Source organism: Scyliorhinus torazame, chromosome 31 (assembly GCF_047496885.1).
Source record: "Scyliorhinus torazame isolate Kashiwa2021f chromosome 31, sScyTor2.1, whole genome shotgun sequence".
NCBI lineage: Eukaryota > Metazoa > Chordata > Chondrichthyes > Carcharhiniformes > Scyliorhinidae > Scyliorhinus > Scyliorhinus torazame.
The window spans coordinates 17,671,568-17,691,202 of NC_092737.1; the positions used below are offsets into that span (position 1 = coordinate 17,671,568).

Below are 19,635 nucleotides of genomic sequence, written 5' to 3' on the forward strand. Positions count from 1 at the left end.
CAGAGTGTGGTGAGAATGTGGAACTCGCTCCCACAGGGGGAGGTCAGGGCAACTGGCATTTATGGGGAAATTGGATTAAACCATTCGTGAGAAAGGAATAGAGAGATTTTGTTTTAATTTCAAAAAAAATAAATTTAGAGTACCCAATTATTTATTTCCAATTAAGGGGCAATTTAGCGTGGCCAATCCACCCACCCTGCACATCTTTAGGTTGTGAGGGTGCAACCCACGCAGACATGGAGAGAATGTGCAAACTCCATACAGACAGTGACCCAGGGCCGGGATCGAACCTGGGTCCTCAGTGGCGTGAGATCGCAGGGCTAACTACTGCGGGAATAGAGGGATTTCCTGATGGGATGGAGGTGGGAGGATCCATCTATTTCTGTGTTATTAATGTGCAATGCTTTGTAATTATACAAAGGAATAATTAAGGAGAGAAGACATTTATAGATCCTGGCAATGAATAAAACAGTTGACTGACTGGATATGATTACACATCGTCCTTCCACATTTTAGTAACTTCCCTGTTTAAAAGGGTCAATCCCATTTATAATAATAATAATCGTGTATTGTCACAAGTAGGCTTCAATGAAGTTACTGTGAAAAGCCCCTAGTTGCCACATTCCTCTGCCTGTTTGGGGAGGCCGGTACACAAATTGAACCCGCGCTGCTGCCTTGTTCTGCATTACAAGCCAGCTGTTTAGCCCACTGTGCTGAACCAACCCCTAATTTGGGTACTTGCATTCCACGGCAATATCATGCAATAAAATTAGTCAGCAATCTTGCTGCCAGTAGCTGTACGGCTCTGAGCCTCCCCATTATTGAAGCTGAGATATCTGGGCCTTACCTGCAGAGCTTTTGTTCAGCCTGTAGTTCATCCTGGCGATGGGACTGAAATTTGGGTAACAGGTCATCACAGAATCTCTTAGCTGCAACGCAAAATTCAGAGTTAAGTACAGAATTTGATATCCAAGGTGAATTACAGCCTGGAATGCGATTGAAGATTTGAGAGGTTATACAATTAGGATCATGAATACCTGGGCTTTAATTATAAACTGAAATCTAATCTGAGGGTTTAAATTGTCTATTGTGATGCATGTGTGAATTTAAGATATATGGTATTATCTGTATTTGGTGCAATAAGGGTCAAAAGCCTGGGTTAGTGTGTACAACTGCTGCAGTAGTGTTTTAAGAAATCCTGGGTTGAAAGACTTTGGGAGCCAGAGGTGCAATTAAGGTATCGTAAAAGCTTGGGATAATGCAGTTTTGCTTGGATAAAGTGTTTCCCTGTAGATTTAATTAGATTTCAGCTTGATGAGATGATATAATTACTGGGAGGAGGTAAGGTATCAGGCATTTTGCAGAAAAGCATTGTTAGTTGAGTTTTAGATTGAGATGTGAGCAGAAGTCAAGCATCTGCTCTCGGTGCAGTTCAGTCAAAGATTCGTCTGTCGACAGACTAGCAATTTCTTTCCAAGCAGTTCAAACCTGTCTGATTGGAAGGAGAGCTGAAACAAGCTTCGGAAGAAACAACCAGAGTTTCTGCATGGTTCTGACAGGATTCAGGGTTTTTCTTTTAAAGATGTGCTGGCCTTGGAAAGAGTCCAGAGCAGGTTCACAAGAAGGATCCCCTTGTCATATGAGCAGCGGTTGAGGACTCTGGGTCTGTACTCGTTGGAGCCCAGAAGGATGAGAGCGTATCTCATTGAAACTTACAGGATACTGAGAGGGCTGCATAGAGTGAACATGGAGAGGATGTTTCCTCTTGTAGGAAGAACTAGAACCCGAGGGCACAGCCCCAAACTGAAGGGGCGATCCTTTAAAACTGAGATGAGCCAGAGGGTGGTGAATCTGTGAAACTCTTTGCCGCAGAAGGCTGTGAGGGCCAATTCACTGAGTGTCTTTAAGACAGAGATAGATAGGTTCTTGATTAATAAGGGGATCGGGGTTATGGGAAGAAGGCAGGAGAATGGGGATGAGAAACGTATCAGCCATGATTGAATGGCGGAGCAGACCCGATGGGCCGAATGGCCGAATTCTGCTCCTATGTCTTATGGTCTTATGTCACTGACAATTCTTCAGAGACAATTGTATATACACACCACAATCCATTGAAGAAAACGTGATTGCCAATGCTTTATCACAACTTTGGAATGTGAGAAAGCGGGAACGTTCGAATGTGGAAATGTAAGATTGAAATGGACCGTGCTCATGTTTAAATTTGCAAGTTTATATGTAATATGATATGCAACTTATATGATATATAACTTATAGAGTATTTGTGTTTAGAAATGAGAAATGTTAAAGTTAAACAGCTTTGTGAAAATGAAGTCACCTTTTTATATTGCTGGATCATCTTTTTAAGGGGGAGAGGTGTAATGAATGTAGGAATTTCAGATACAATTTTATTGTATAAATTTGGTGCAGTAACAGTTGAAGTCAGGTTTGGTGCGTGTATGACAGTGGCAGTCATGGCTTTTCAAAAATCCCGGCCAGAGGTGCAATTAAGGTGTCGTAAAAAGCTTGGGTGAATGGAGTTTTGTTTGGATTAAGGGGGGTTTCCCTGTGGAGTTAAATAGATTTCAGCTTGGTAAAATAATGTAATTACTAGGGAGGAGCTGAGATATCAGGAATTTTGCAGAAAACCAATTAGTTGAACTTTAAATGGAGATGTGAGCAAAAGTCCAGCATCTGCACTCAGTGCAGTTCAGTCAAAGATATGTCTGTAGACAGATTGGCAGTTTCTTTCCAATTCTGAATTGTCTGACTGGAAGAGGAGCTGAAAGAGGCTGGGAAGCAGTTTCTGAATGAACAGCCAGAGTTTCTGCATGGTTCTGACAGATCTTTTCTTTTAAAGCAGTGTAAAAAGATCTCTCTTTCTCAAGTCTTACAACACCAGGTTAAAGTCCAACAGGTTTGTTTCGATGTCACTAGCTTTCGGAGCACTGCTCCTTCCTCAGGTGAATGAAGAGGTCTGTTCCAGAAACACATGTGTTTCTGGAACAGACCTCTTCATTCACCTGAGGAAGGAGCAGCGCTCCGAAAGCTAGTGACATCGAAACAAACCTGTTGGACTTTAACCTGGTGTTGTAAGACTTTGTACTGTGCTCACCCCAGTCCAACGCCGGCATCTCCACATCATCTCTTTCTCAAAGAAGAGTATCCAGACATCTCTGAACAGCAGGTATTTCAGAGTGCTAACTGTATTTGGAAGTGCATGGAGAGCTTGAAATGGGATGTTTTGTTGTTTTGAGTGGGAATAAAGGGACATTGTGACCCTGTATTGATTAGCACTGTTTAAAGGGTAATTGTAAGCTATTTCCTCATGTGATGTTAAAGATATTTTAATACTAGGTTAGTAATAAAGCTTCTTTATTCTTATTTTTCATGAAATTACTCCTGGCGTGAGGTAACCTTTCCTCACACTCTTACAAAATTAAAATAAAATATTGGTGATCCTGTCCAGGATCCGAGCCACTGTTGAGGTCTGGTTCAGGATTGTGGTAGTCTGGAGAGAATAATAGATACTCAGGAATGCGGTACACACAAAAGATGTTTGAATAGTTCATCTTTGCAAAATTAGATACTGAGAATGAATACAGGCTGAATCTAAATCATGGGTCCAGAATGGGTTATAAGAACATAAGAACTAGGAGCAGGAGTAGGCCATTCGGCCCCTCGAGCCTGCTCCACCATTCAATGAGATCATGGCTGATCTTTTGTGGACTCGGCTCCACTTTCCGGCCCGAACACCATAACCCTTAATCCCTTTATTCTTCAAAAAACTATCTATCTTTATCTTAAAATATCTTATATATAAACACTGATTATGTGAGACAAATGAACAATGGAACGATACTAACTAAACGTCCACTGATCCCTGAGGAGATTAACAGCACCGAATTTGACCGTCAAATCCCTCATTTTGAACACACTTCAGGCACAGGAGCTCAACCTGCAATCTTATTGGTGTGAAGAAAATGTCTTGAAATGTGGTAAAAATTGATTATTTGTCCTGGAAGGTGCCATCTGTCAGTTGAGATGTTGAACCAAAGACTTGTAGATGGGTGTGAAAGATCCCATGGGACTATTTTGAAAAGGGGCAGGGCGGTTCTCTCTGGCATCCTGGCCAATATTACCCCTCGACCAGAATTGATAAAAGGTGTTTGTCGGAACCTGTGTATAAAATGGCGGCCACGTTTCCTACATTAGACTTCAAAATGTCCTCATTGAGCATAAACTGCTTTGAGAAAATGCTCTGTATGAATACAAGTTATTGCTGTGGGCCAACTTTGCTATTTCCCAGTAAACTGCAACTTTATCATCTTACCTGTTCCTTCCCGGATGCGTATGGTACAGCTGTCTAGCCACCTGTAGCAGGGGAATTGTAAGGTATTTCCCTCCGGGGTCTCCACCGTCACAGAGCTGCAGAGCCAGTAATTTTGTTTGAAGAATTTAGATACTTCCAGCTCCACAAAGTAAATGGGCCCAAGGACCTGGGCACTGATAATTTCATACTGAGTCACCTGGAAATTAAATTTGATTGTGAGTATTTGATAGACTGCATTGGGGTAAGTATAAGTCTGATGATGCAGGGTGAGGGCATCTGCTGGGGGCTGTTCAATTTCAGCACAGAAGGTTCTGATCATAGAAGTAGATTAACGGGGGGGGGGGGGGGGGGGGGGTAGGTAATAGGGCAAAAACCCTTGCTTCTCTTGAACCACAAGAAGTGCTGGAAAGGTGGTTCCCTCTTCCATGTGGCAGTCTTTGCCCCCCTTTGTCTGCTGGGCTTCCTGAGGTTAGGACTGGGTAGCCAGGGTCAGAGCTCAAATGGAGATGAAGTCTGAGGCAGATTGTTGATACATAAGTGAGAGGTGCCCTAGTTTAGGAGTAATCTGAGAGAAAGAGAGAAATAATCAAGTTAACAACTGTTAGTGTGTTTGAGACTTAGGCCTTCATGATGCAAACTGAAATCTTAAAATATTCCAAGCAAATCAAGGATAGTTTTCTTTCGCTTCTTCTTCGGCTGTTACTGGCTAATGAGTATGATTGTCTACCTCAGAAACTGTGTTCGTAGAATCCCTACAATGAAGAAGCAGGCCATTCGGCCCGTCAAGTCTGCACCCACTCTCCAAAAGAGTATTCCATCCAGGCACACTGCTTCATACATTCCCCCAACCCCACTCAACCCTGGACACCAAGGGACAATTTAGCATGGCCAATCCACCTAACCTGCACATCTTTGGACTGCATTCTCTGCAATACGTTGAATCTGTCCTGCGTCCGCCCATTCCTCCAAATTCATGTCCTCCTGAAGTCTGTTACTACCCTCCTCACTGTTTCCTACATTTCCAAACTATCTCTGCAAAGTGCTTTGCTAACGAACAAACAGAGTTCTAATTATTATAGATGCATTTCAGTCAACGGACAACAGCTCCTTGAGCATTTATTAATTAATCGAACAAAACACTGGCCCTGAATTGGGGTCCTGAGACCCTGCAGATTCTGTAAGGGAATCTCCCGAGATGCCTGGAATCATCAAATTTCGGCATTTTTTGGTTTACAAACATCATGCAGGTATATCTTTCTGACAGGTAGCTGACAACATTCCTGTTCGGACAAGAAATTGCCTGGTATCTGAACATATTCGTGGGTTTCTTGACAGATAAAAGTTTAAACATCATGAATGGGACTCGATGGGCTGAATGGCCTCCTTCTGCACTGTAAATTCTGTGATAAATTTTGTGAAATTCTGTGAATGCAGAACAAAAACACAAAATTCTTTACAAGCAGTCAGTTTCCAACACTGAACAGTGTTTGAGAGAGGAAATGGGTGAGGGAATCAAAGGCAGAAGCTCAGTGTAGAACGACTGGTAGCATGAGAATGGGATGATGTGCCTACAAAAGAGGTCACGTAGTGAGAGCATAGGAGTTATCCCTGGCAACTTGGGCAGAGCACAGGTAATATGTAGCTGTTGAAGTTAAGATTCAACGATCTTTGTTAGAAGTTCTTGATGTCGGTGTTAGAAGTTCTTGATACTGAGGAAGTGCGGTACTGAGGGAGTGCGGTGCCAAGGGAGTGCAGTGCTGAGGGAGTGCGGTGCTGAGGGAGTGGGGTACTGAGGGAGTGGGATACTGAGGGAGTGCAGTACTGAGGGAGTGGGGTACTGAGGGAGTGGGGTACTGAGGGAGTGGGGTACTGAGGGAGTGCGGTACTGAGGGAGTGCGGTACTGAGGGAGTGTGGTACTGAGGGAGTGCGGTACTGAGGGAGGGCGGTACTGAGAGAGTGCGGTACTGAGAGAGTGTGGTACTGAGGGAGTGGGGTACTGAGGGAGTGCAGTACTGAGGGAGTGGGGTACTGAGGGAGTGGGGTACTGAGGGAGTGGGGTACTGAGGGAGTGCGGTACTGAGGGAGTGTGGTACTGAGGGAGTGCGGTACTGAGGGAGGGCGGTACTGAGAGAGTGCGGTACTGAGAGAGTGTGGTACTGAGGGAGTGCGGTACTGAGGGAGTGTGGTACTGAGGGAGTGTGGGACTGAGAGAGTGTGGTACTGAGGGAGTGGGGTACTGAGGGAGTGGGGTACTGAGGGAGTGCGGTACTGAGGGAGTGTGGTACTGAGGGAGTGTGGTACTGAGGGAGTGTGGTACTGAGGGAGTGCGGTACTGAGAGAGTGTGGTACTGAGGGAGTGCGGTACTGAGAGAGTGTGGTACTGAGGGAGTGTGGTACTGAGGGAGTGTGGTACTGAGGGAGTGTGGTACTGAGAGAGTGTGGTACTGAGGGAGTGCGGTACTGAGGGAGTGCGGTACTGAGGGAGTGTGGTACTGAGGGAGTGCGGTACTGAGGGAGTGTGGTACTGAGGGAGTGCAGTACTGAGGGTGTGCGGTACTGAGAGAGTGTGGTACTGAGGGAGTGTGGTACTGAGGGAGTGCGGTACTGAGGGAGTGCGGTACTGAGAGAGTGTGGTACTGAGAGAGTGCAGTACTGAGGGAGTGTGGTACTGAGGGAGTGTGGTACTGAGGGAGTGCGGTACTGAGGGAGGGCGGTACTGAGGGAGTGTGGTACTGAGGGAGTGTGGTACTGAGGGAGTGCGGTACTGAGAGAGTGCAGTACTGAGGGAGTGCGGTACTGAGAGAGTGCAGTACTGAGAGAGTGCAGTACTGAGGGAGGGCGGTACTGAGGGAGGGCGGTACTGAGAGAGTGCAGTACTGAGGGAGTGTGGTACTGAGGGAGTGTGGTACTGAGAGAGTGTGGTACTGAGGGAGCGCGGTACTGAGAGAGTGTGGTGCTGAGGGAGTGTGGTACTGAGAGAGTGCAGTACTGAGAGAGTGTGGTACTGAGGGAGTGTGGTACTGAGGGAGTGCGGTACTGAGGGAGTGCGGTACTGAGAGAGTGCGGTACTGAGAGAGTGTGGTACTGAGGGAGTGCAGTACTGAGGGAGTGTGGTACTGAGGGAGTGTGGTACTGAGAGAGTGTGGTACTGAGGGAGTGTGGTACTGAGGGAGTGCAGTACTGAGAGAGTGCAGTACTGAGGGAGCGCGGTACTGAGGGAGTGTGGTACTGAGAGAGTGTGGTACTGAGGGAGTGTGGTACTGAGGGAGTGCAGTACTGAGGGTGTGCGGTACTGAGGGAGGGCGGTACTGAGAGAGTGCAGTACTGAGGGAGTGCAGTACTGAGGGAGTGTGGTACTGAGGGAGTGCAGTACTGAGGGAGTGCAGTACTGAGGGAGGGCGGTACTGAGAGAGTGTGGTACTGAGGGAGTGTGGTACTGAGGGAGTGTGGTACTGAGGGAGTGTGGTACTGAGGGAGTGTGGTACTGAGGGAGTGTGGTACTGAGGGAGTGTGGTACTGAGGGAGTGCAGTACTGAGGGTGTGCGGTACTGAGGGAGGGCGGTACTGAGAGAGTGTGGTACTGAGGGAGTGTGGTACTGAGGGAGTGTGGTACTGAGGGAGTGTGGTACTGAGGGAGTGCAGTACTGAGGGTGTGCGGTACTGAGGGAGGGCGGTACTGAGGGAGTGTGGTACTGAGGGAGTGCGGTACTGAGGGAGTGTGGTACTGAGGGAGTGCAGTACTGAGGGTGTGCAGTACTGAGAGAGTGTGGTACTGAGGGAGTGTGGTACTGAGGGAGTGCGGTACTGAGGGAGTGCGGTACTGAGAGAGTGTGGTACTGAGGGAGTGCAGTACTGAGGGAGTGTGGTACTGAGGGAGTGTGGTACTGAGGGAGTGTGGTACTGAGGGAGTGCGGTACTGAGAGAGTGCAGTACTGAGGGAGTGTGGTACTGAGGGAGTGCGGTACTGAGAGAGTGTGGTACTGAGGGAGTGCAGTACTGAGAGAGTGCAGTACTGAGGGAGTGTGGTACTGAGGGAGTGTGGTACTGAGGGAGTGCGGTACTGAGGGAGTGCGGTACTGAGAGAGTGTGGTACTGAGGGAGTGCGGTACTGAGGGAGTGTGGTACTGAGGGAGTGTGGTACTGAGGGAGTGTGGTACTGAGGGAGTGCAGTACTGAGAGAGTGCAGTACTGAGGGAGCGCGGTACTGAGGGAGTGTGGTACTGAGAGAGTGTGGTACTGAGGGAGTGTGGTACTGAGGGAGTGCAGTACTGAGGGTGTGCGGTACTGAGGGAGGGCGGTACTGAGAGAGTGCAGTACTGAGGGAGTGTGGTACTGAGGGAGTGCAGTACTGAGGGAGTGCAGTACTGAGGGAGGGCGGTACTGAGAGAGTGCAGTACTGAGGGAGTGTGGTACTGAGGGAGTGTGGTACTGAGGGAGTGTGGTACTGAGGGAGTGTGGTACTGAGGGAGTGTGGTACTGAGGGAGTGTGGTACTGAGGGAGTGCAGTACTGAGGGTGTGCGGTACTGAGGGAGGGCGGTACTGAGAGAGTGTGGTACTGAGGGAGTGTGGTACTGAGGGAGTGTGGTACTGAGGGAGTGTGGTACTGAGGGAGTGCAGTACTGAGGGTGTGCGGTACTGAGGGAGGGCGGTACTGAGGGAGTGTGGTACTGAGGGAGTGCGGTACTGAGGGAGTGTGGTACTGAGGGAGTGCAGTACTGAGGGTGTGCAGTACTGAGAGAGTGTGGTACTGAGGGAGTGTGGTACAGAGGGAGTGCGGTACTGAGGGAGTGCGGTACTGAGAGAGTGTGGTACTGAGGGAGTGCAGTACTGAGGGAGTGTGGTACTGAGGGAGTGTGGTACTGAGGGAGTGTGGTACTGAGGGAGTGCGGTACTGAGAGAGTGCAGTACTGAGGGAGTGTGGTACTGAGGGAGTGCGGTACTGAGAGAGTGTGGTACTGAGGGAGTGCAGTACTGAGAGAGTGCAGTACTGAGGGAGTGTGGTACTGAGGGAGTGTGGTACTGAGGGAGTGCGGTACTGAGGGAGTGCGGTACTGAGAGAGTGTGGTACTGAGGGAGTGCAGTACTGAGGGAGTGTGGTACTGAGGGAGTGTGGTACTGAGAGAGTGTGGTACTGAGGGAGTGTGGTACTGAGGGAGTGCAGTACTGAGAGAGTGCAGTACTGAGGGAGCGCGGTACTGAGGGAGTGTGGTACTGAGAGAGTGTGGTACTGAGGGAGTGTGGTACTGAGGGAGTGCAGTACTGAGGGTGTGCGGTACTGAGGGAGGGCGGTACTGAGAGAGTGCAGTACTGAGGGAGTGCAGTACTGAGGGAGTGTGGTACTGAGGGAGTGCAGTACTGAGGGAGTGCAGTACTGAGGGAGGGCGGTACTGAGAGAGTGCAGTACTGAGGGAGTGTGGTACTGAGGGAGTGTGGTACTGAGGGAGTGTGGTACTGAGGGAGTGTGGTACTGAGGGAGTGCAGTACTGAGGGTGTGTGGTACTGAGGGAGGGCGGTACTGAGAGAGTGTGGTACTGAGGGAGTGTGGTACTGAGGGAGTGTGGTACTGAGGGAGTGTGGTACTGAGGGAGTGCAGTACTGAGGGTGTGCGGTACTGAGGGAGGGCGGTACTGAGGGAGTGTGGTACTGAGGGAGTGCGGTACTGAGGGAGTGTGGTACTGAGGGAGTGCAGTACTGAGGGTGTGCAGTACTGAGAGAGTGTGGTACTGAGGGAGTGTGGTACTGAGGGAGTGCGGTACTGAGGGAGTGCGGTACTGAGAGAGTGTGGTACTGAGGGAGTGCAGTACTGAGGGAGTGTGGTACTGAGGGAGTGTGGTACTGAGGGAGTGTGGTACTGAGGGAGTGCGGTACTGAGAGAGTGCGGTACTGAGGGAGTGTGGTACTGAGGGAGTGCGGTACTGAGAGAGTGTGGTACTGAGGGAGTGCAGTACTGAGAGAGTGCAGTACTGAGGGAGTGTGGTACTGAGGGAGTGTGGTACTGAGGGAGTGCGGTACTGAGGGAGTGTGGTACTGAGGGAGCGCGGTACTGAGAGAGTGCAGTACTGAGGGAGTGTGGTACTGAGGGAGTGTGGTACTGAGGGAGTGCGGTACTGAGGGAGTGCGGTGCTGAGAGAGTGTGGTACTGAGGGAGTGCAGTACTGAGGGAGTGTGGTACTGAGGGAGTGTGGTACTGAGAGTGTGGTACTGAGGGAGTGTGGTACTGAGGGAGTGCAGTACTGAGAGAGTGCAGTACTGAGGGAGTGTGGTACTGAGAGAGTGTGGTACTGAGGGAGTGTGGTACTGAGGGAGTGCAGTACTGAGGGTGTGCGGTACTGAGGGAGGGCGGTACTGAGAGAGTGCAGTACTGAGGGAGTGCAGTACTGAGGGAGTGTGGTACTGAGGGAGTGCAGTACTGAGGGAGTGCAGTACTGAGGGAGGGCGGTACTGAGAGAGTGCAGTACTGAGGGAGTGTGGTACTGAGGGAGGGTGGTACTGAGGGAGTGTGGTACTGAGGGAGTGCGGTACTGAGAGAGTGTGGTACTGAGGGAGTGCAGTACTGAGAGAGTGCAGTACTGAGGGAGTGTGGTACTGAGGGAGTGTGGTACTGAGGGAGTGCGGTACTGAGGGAGTGCGGTACTGAGAGAGTGTGGTACTGAGGGAGTGCAGTACTGAGGGAGTGTGGTACTGAGGGAGTGTGGTACTGAGGGAGTGTGGTACTGAGAGAGTGTGGTACTGAGGGAGTGTGGTACTGAGGGAGTGCAGTACTGAGAGAGTGCAGTACTGAGGGAGCGTGGTACTGAGGGAGTGTGGTACTGAGAGAGTGTGGTACTGAGGGAGTGTGGTACTGAGGGAGTGCAGTACTGAGGGTGTGCGGTACTGAGGGAGGGCGGTACTGAGAGAGTGCAGTACTGAGGGAGTGCAGTACTGAGGGAGTGTGGTACTGAGGGAGTGCAGTACTGAGGGAGTGCAGTACTGAGGGAGGGCGGTACTGAGAGAGTGCAGTACTGAAGGAGTGTGGTACTGAGGGAGTGTGGTACTGAGGGAGCGCAGTACTGAGGGAGTGCAGTACTGAGGGAGTGTGGTACTGAGGGAGTGTGGTACTGAGGGAGTGTGGTACTGAGGGAGTGCAGTACTGAGGGTGTGCAGTACTGAGGGAGGGCGGTACTGAGAGAGTGTGGTACTGAGGGAGTGTGGTACTGAGGGAGTGTGGTACTGAGGGAGTGTGGTACTGAGGGAGTGCAGTACTGAGGGTGTGCGGTACTGAGGGAGGGCGGTACTGAGAGAGTGCAGTACTGAGGGAGTGTGGTACTGAGAGAGTGTGGTACTGAGGGAGTGTGGTACTGAGGGAGTGTGGTACTGAGAGAGTGCAGTACTGAGGGAGTGTGGTACTGAGAGAGTGTGGTACTGAGGGAGTGTGGTACTGAGGGAGTGTGGTACTGAGGGAGTGTGGTACTGAGGGAGTGTGGTACTGAGGGAGTGCGGTACTGAGGGAGTGTGGTACTGAGGGAGTGTGGTACTGAGGGAGTGCAGTACTGCGTGGGTGAGGTGTTATACCCAGGCCCCCATGCCCCTGCTCAGGTGGATTTAAAAGACTCCTTGATGCTATTTGAAAAAAGAGGTGGGGAGTTCTCCCTGGTGTTTAGCTCAATCAGCGGCACAAACAGAAAGCCCCATAGATTATTCTCCTTTTTCGGATTTGCTGCTTTCCCATCATCTCCTGTGCAAGGAATAATGCTGATATCTGGTCATTTCCACATTGCCGATTGTGGGATCTTGCTGTGCGGAATTGGCTGCTAAATTTCGTACATTACAACAGCGAGCGCACTTCAAAAATATCTCACTGGCTGTAAAGTGCTTTCTGACACTTGGCCTGTGTGCAAAGCACAATATAAATGCCGGTCTTTCTTTTTTAAATGATTTTTTAAATCCATACACGAACACTGCCTAATGTAACATTGATTGTAATCGGGTGAATTGGTGTCTTTGAGGCACTGCACCCCCTCTGCTGGTATTATTTCCCCCAAAATATACATTATCCAGACAATTGATAGAAGTGTTCCAAAACATCCTGACTTAGAAATTACAGAGTGCAATAAAATGCAACTCGTCTCGATACAGCATGTCCCACCTTGAGGTGCTTCAGTACAATTGAATTACTCTTGATATTTGCAATCTGCATTCCCTCTGTTAGTGTATATACTTACAGATCCCTGCTTCAGGGTACCAAAGAACCCCCTGTTCACACTGGTTCGGTGACTCTTTCCCCGCTCTCCAATCAGGGTGCAGTACACGTAACTCCAAGTTCCTGCATCAAACTCTTCCCCAGTCTTGATAGCGACATTGTAGGTGATCATTTTGATGGTGGGAGGTATCGAGAGCTCCAACTATAGTACACCTATCACACTAAGTGTCCAGAAATTCGAATGCAGGCTGTGTACATTAAAAAAGGCGGGGTTTGTGTGAAATCAGGTGACTTCACAATCTGACGCAGAGTACCACCAGTCTAGCGTTTAAAACAGCTCTGTGTAATTCATTGCAAATCCAGTCTTCCATACTTAGCAGCCAGAGGAAACCTTGGTCTAAGATACATATGGGATGGGCAACACCCCTGGCCAGGCTCCCCCACCCCACAGAGAGTGACCTCACCCCACATGCCGGCACCCCACCCTGCACCACATGCCAACAGCCTGTTGCACGGTATTTGTCTCTCTGTGACACAAAAGGCACTGTTCTGACCTTCCTTGTCTGGGTACTTTGGCCGCCATTTGAAGAGGGGCTTTCTGTACGGAGTGGAGGTCAGCTGCCTCTCCCTCTAGGTCAGAAACAGTTTCTCCATGGCTGCCGCTAGAACAGCAGTCAGGGGGTTTATATCTTGTTGATGCTTGTTGTCAGCACGGTGGCGCAGTGGTTAGCACTGCAGCCTCACGGCGCCGAGGTCCAGGTTCGATCCCGGCTCTGGGTCACTGTCCGTGTGGAGTTTGCACATTTTCCCCCATGTCTGCGTGGGTTTCGCCCCCACAACCCAAAGATGTGCAGGGTAGGTGGATTGGCCGCGCTAAACTGCCCCTTAATTGGAAAAAATGAATTGGGTCCTCTAAATTAAAAAAAACACTTTGCTTGTTGTTCGTACAGGCTCAGAAGAATGACAAGAGCTTTGTGTGTCTTGTCTCTCGTCTGAGCCTCCCTCCATTTCCTACTGCGCAATGAAGCGTCGGGAGGAACCTAGCCTTCTTTTGCATTTTGCAAATCAACCTTCTATACTTCCGAGCAAGGAATAGAGAGAGTCCCTTCCCCTCCCCAGGCTGCTGCGAACTCGCTGCCATCGTGAAATCTGGATAATCCCCTTACTCCCTCACGGACATCCCTCGGGATGTCCCCCTTACTCCCTCACAGACGTCCCTCGAGATGTCCCCCTCACGGACGTCCCTAGGGGCCTCCGCCTTACTCCCTCACGGACATCCCTCAGGATGTCTCCCTTACTCCCTCACGGACATCCCTCGGGATGTCCCCCTTACTCCCTCACGGACATCCCTCGGGATGTCCCCCTTACTCCCTCACGGACATCCCTCGGGACGTCCCCGTTACTCCCTCACGGACATCCCTCAGGATGTCCCCCTCACTCCCTCATGGACGTCCCTCGGGATGTCCCCCTTACTCCCTCACAGACGTCCCTCAGGATGTCCCCGTTACTCCCTCACGGACATCCCTCAGGATGTACCCCTCACTCCCTCACAGACGTCCCTCAGGATGTCCCCCTTACTCCCTCACAGACGTCCCTCGGGATGTCCCCCTTACTCCCTCACAGACGTCCCTCAGGATGTCCCCCTTACTCCCTCACGGACGTCCCTCAGGATGTCCCCGTTACTCCCTCACGGACATCCCTCAGGATGTCCCCCTCACTCCCTCATGGACGTCCCTCGGGATGTCCCCCTTACTCCCTCACGGACATCCCTCGGGACGTCCCCCTTACTCCCTCACGGACGTCCCTCAGGATGTCCCCGTTACTCCCTCACGGACATCCCTCGGGATGTCCCCGTTACTCTCTCACGGACATCCCTCAGGATGTCCCCCTTACTCCCTCACGGACGTCCCTCAGGATGTCCCCGTTACTCCCTCACGGACATCCCTCGGGATGTCCCCATTACTCCCTCACGGACGTCCCTCGGGATGTCCCCGTTACTCCCTCACGGACATCCCTCGGGATGTCCCCGTTACTCTCTCACGGACATCCCTCAGGATGTCCCCCTTACTCCCTCACGGACGTCCCTCAGGATGTCCCCGTTACTCCCTCACGGACATCCCTCGGGATGTCCCCATTACTCCCTCACGGACGTCCCTCAGGATGTCCCCCTTACTCCCTCACAGACGTCCCTCGGGATGTCCCCCTTACTCCCTCACGGACGTCCCTCGGGATGTCCCCCTCACTCCCTCACAGACGTCCCTCGGGATGTAACCCTCACTCCCTCACAGACGTCCCTCAGGATGTCCCCCTTACTCCCTCACGGACGTCCCTCAGGATGTCCCCCTTACTCCCTCACGGACGTCCCTCAGGATGTCCCCCTTACTCCCTCACAGACGTCCCTCAGGATGTCCCCCTTACTCCCTCACGGACGTCCCTCAGGATGTCCCCCTTACTCCCTCACAGACGTCCCTCGGGATGTAACCCTCACTCCCTCACAGACGTCCCTCGGGATGTCCCCCTCACTCCCTCACAGATGTCCCTCGGGATGTCCCCCTTACTCCCTCACGGACATCCCCCGGGACGTCCCCCTTACTCCCTCACAGACGTCCCTCAGGATGTCCCCCTTACTCCCTCACAGACGTCCCTCAGGACGTCCCCCTTACTCCCTCACAGACGTCCCTCGGGATGTCCCCCTTACTCCCTCACGGACATCCCCCGGGACGTCCCCCTTACTCCCTCACAGACGTCCCTCAGGATGTCCCCCTTACTCCCTCACAGACGTCCCTCGGGATGTCCCCCTCACTCCCTCACAGACGTCCCTCAGGATGTCCCCCTTACTCCCTCACAGACGTCCCTCGGGATGTCCCCCTCACTCCCTCACAGACGTCCCTCAGGACGTCCCCCTCACTCCCTCACAGACGTCCCTCAGGATGTCCCCCTTACTCCCTCACAGACGTCCCTCAGGATGTCCCCCTTACTCCCTCACAGACGTCCCTCAGGATGTCCCCCTTACTCCCTCACGGACATCCCTCGGGATGTCCCCCTTACTCCCTCACGGACGTCCCTCAGGATGTCCCCCTTACTCCCTCACGGACATCCCTCGGGACGTCCCCCTTACTCCCTCACGGACATCCCTCGGGATGTCCCCCTTACTCCCTCACGGACATCCCTCGGGACGTCCCCCTTACTCCCTCACGGACGTCCCTCAGGACAACCCCCTGACTCCCTCATGAAAATCCCTCGGGACGTCCCCCTTACTCCCTCACAGACGTCCCTCAGGACGTCCCCCTTACTCCCTCACAGACGTCCCTCAGGATGTCCCCCTTACTCCCTCACAGACGTCCCTCAGGATGTCCCCCTTACTCCCTCACAGACGTCCCTCAGGATGTCCCCCTTACTCCCTCACAGACGTCCCTCAGGATGTCCCCCTTACTCCCTCACAGACGTCCCTCAGGATGTCCCCCTTACTCCCTCACGGACATCCCTCGGGACGTCCCCCTTACTCCCTCACGGACGTCCCTCAGGATGTCCCCGTTACTCCCTCACAGACGTCCCTCAGGATGTCCCCCTTACTCCCTCACAGACGTCCCTCAGGATGTCCCCCTTACTCCCTCACAGACGTCCCTCAGGATGTCCCCCTTACTCCCTCACGGACAACCCTCGGGACGTCCCCCTTACTCCCTCACAGACGTCCCTCAGGATGTCCCCCTTACTCCCTCACGGACATCCCTCGGGACGTCCCCCTTACTCCCTCACGGACGTCCCTCAGGATGTCCCCCTTACTCCCTCACGGACGTCCCTCAGGACAACCCCCTGACTCCCTCATGAAAATCCCTCGGGACGTCCCCCTTACTCCCTCACAGACGTCCCTCAGGATGTCCTCCTTACTCCTTCACGGACGTCCCTCGAGATGTCCCCCTCACGGACGTCCCTAGGGGCCTCCGCCTTACTCCCTCACGGACATCTCTCGGGATGTCCCCCTTACTCCCTCACAGACGTCCCTCAGGATGTCTCCCTTACTCCCTCACGGACATCCCTCGGGACGTCCCCCTTACTCCCTCACGGATGTCCCTCAGGATGTCCCTGTTACTCCCTCACGGACATCCCTCAGGATGTCCCCCTCACTCCCTCACAGACGTCCCTCGGGACGTCCCCCTTACTCCCTCACGGACATCCCTCGGGACGTCCCCCTTACTCCCTCACGGACATCCCTCGGGACGTCCCCCTTACTCCCTCACGGACATCCCTCAGGATGTCCCCCTTACTCCCTCACGGATGTCCCTCGGGACGTCCCCCTTACTCCCTCACGGACATCCCTCAGGATGTCCCCCTCACTCCCTCACAGACGTCCCTCGGGACGTCCCCCTTACTCCCTCACGGACATCCCTCGGGACGTCCCCCTTACTCCCTCACGGACATCCCTCGGGACGTCCCCTTACTCTCTCACGGACATCCCTCAGGATGTCCCCCTTACTCCCTCACGGATGTCCCTCGGGACGTCCCCCTTACTCCCTCACGGACATCCCTCGGGACGTCCCCCTTACTCCCTCACGGACGTCCCTCGGGACGTCCCCCTTACTCCCTCACGGACATCCCTCGGGATGTCCCCCTTACTCCCTCACGGACATCCCTCAGGATGTCCCCCTTACTCCCTCACGGATGTCCCTCGGGACGTCCCCCTTACTCCCTCACGGACATCCCTCGGGACGTCCCCCTTACTCCCTCACGGACGTCCCTCGGGACGTCCCCCTTACTCCCTCACGGACGTCCCTCAGGACGTCCCCCTTACTCCCTCATGGACGTCCCTCAGGACGTCCCCCTTACTCCCTCACGGACATCCCTTGGGACGTCCCCCTTACTCCCTCACGGACAACCCTCGGGACGTCCCCCTTACTCCCTCATGGACGTCCCTCGGGATGTCCCACTTACTCACTCACGGACATCCCTCGGGACGTTACCCTTTCTCCCTCACGGACATCCCTCGCGACGTCCCCCTTACTCCCTCACGGACATCCCTCGGGATGTCCCCCTTACTCCCTCACAGACGTCCCTCGGGATGTCCCACTTACTCCCTCACGGACATCCCTCGGGATGTCCCACTTACTCACTCAAAAATTGTGTGGTATCAACGTAGTTGACGACCAAAAAATTGGGCGTAGGGCTGAGTTTATGGCAGACATGATTCCTAAAATAGATTCAGGAACTTCAAATGGGAGAGAACTACTTCCCACAACGTCCAAGGAAGGAATAGACTGGGAGATTTTTAAACAAGAAAAGCTTGTTCAGTTAGGCAACGAGCCTAATGGTCAACAAAGTGTAATACAACTCAACCCAATAAACACCAAACAGCCTGGAGTTGAAGTGATGAAGACAAGAGCCTGGGTTTTTAACCATTTAAAAGATTAATCAAAAGTCAGAGTTAGAAAGTGAAATATGAAAGACAGAGAGACAGCGAATAGTTAAGTAAAAGGTATAGATCGCTTCCAGAATGGAATATGGCCGTACTAAAGCCTGTTGAAAGGGTTAATTTTCTTGCAGGGACAAAAAGGGCATACAGTGGGGGGATAACTTGGAATGATGCTATTTGCATCTCTAAATGTTTTTTCTATATGTCACTCAAATGGATTGGGAGAAAAAGTTGGATTGCTGCCAAATTACTGCTTATCAATTATCTTAGAACGCTGTGTACTCTTGGAACATAGATTTGCTTTTAATAAAAATTGAGTGTTTTTTTTTTAAAAACAGCTTCCACATTGTCAGAAGTTTTAATTTTCAAGCTAGTTTTAAACATTTATTTTAAAATATCAAACACAATAACTTATTGATTATATGACTGAACCAATCTTGCGCTGAACGAACTTGGTTTTCTGTGGATGAATTCGCCGGCTGTTAAAGAAAGCACAGCTAACAAGATATGTTAATTTCTTAAAATTAATAAAGCAACATTCAAAATAATGACAGTTTTCTCAAGTTAACAGTTCTTGGCAAATTTTTAGCGATACGTGGCTTAGGGCTTCTCCCTGCAGCCAGGAGGCGGGCCTTCATCGTAGACCAGTCGGCAACCATGAAATCTGAAACTCGCAAAATGGCCATCCTCAACACGAGAAAGGAACTTCATATCTCTTTTGGACAGATTTGTCGTTAACGGAGGAGGACAGGCAACGATTGACATGCGTTTTTTGGCAGTTGAGGTTTCGGACTGAGGTCTGGGGAGCATCAAGTTTAAAGCCGCAGACAGTTCTGGTTTTAAACCAGTGACAAAATGGGTTTTTGATAATAAATGTTTTAAATGGTTAAAAACCCAGGCTATTGTCTTTATCACTTCAACTCCAAGCTGTTTGGTGCTTAATGAGTTAAGTTGTATTATACTTTGTTTGCCATTAGGTTTCTCGCTTCACCGAACAGGCTTTTCTTGTTTAAAAATCTCACAGTCTATTAAAGCTGCCATGACAGGCTTTTGGATCGGGGTGTCATGTGAGAGTACCTTTAAGAAATGGGTGTTTATAAATGGGTGTGTATATACGTATCTGTAGTGAGAGTACCTTTAAGAAATGAGTGTTTATAAATGGGTGTGTATATAAGTATCTGTAGTGAGAGTACCTTTAAGAAATGAATGATTATTAAGACCATAAGACATAGGAGCAGAAATAAGGCCATTCGGCCCATCGAGTCCACTCCACCATTCAATCATGGCTGATTTCAACTCCATTTACCCGCTCTCTCTCCATAGCCCTTAATTCCTCGAGAAATCAAGAATTTATTAACTTCTGTCTTAAAGACACTCAACATCCCGGCCTCCACCACCCTCTGTGGCAATGAATTCCACAGACCCACCACTCTCTGGCTGAAGAAATTTCTCCTCATCTCTGTTCTAAAGTGACTCCCTTTTATTCTAAGGCTGTGCCCCCGGGTCCTAGTCTCCCCTGCTAATGGAAACAACTTCCCTACATCCACCCTATCTAAGCCATTCATTATCTTGTAAGTTTCTATTAGATCTCCCCTCAACCTCCTAAACTCCAATGAATATAATCCCAGGATCCTCAGACGTTCATCGTATGTTAGGCCTACCATTCCTGGGATCATCCCGTGTGAATCTCCGCTGGACCCGCTCCAGTGCCAGTATG

At 51.1% G+C, this 19,635-nt stretch overlaps 1 protein-coding gene across 1 annotated transcript in view; it reads right to left on the reverse strand.

Annotated features, from left to right (window-relative positions):
* LOC140404727 (polyunsaturated fatty acid 5-lipoxygenase-like) overlaps positions 1–12,810 on the reverse strand; it is an 88,554-nt gene extending 75,744 nt beyond the window's left edge. The window contains exons 1-3 of the mRNA XM_072493407.1: positions 12,534–12,810; positions 4,331–4,526; positions 848–929 (exon numbers count right to left, since the gene is read on the reverse strand). Coding sequence (XP_072349508.1) covers positions 848–929; positions 4,331–4,526; positions 12,534–12,683 — 428 coding nt within the window. The 5' untranslated portion in view covers positions 12,684–12,810. The remainder of the gene's footprint in view (positions 1–847; positions 930–4,330; positions 4,527–12,533) is intronic.
* Positions 12,811–19,635: the final 6,825 nt, after the last annotated feature.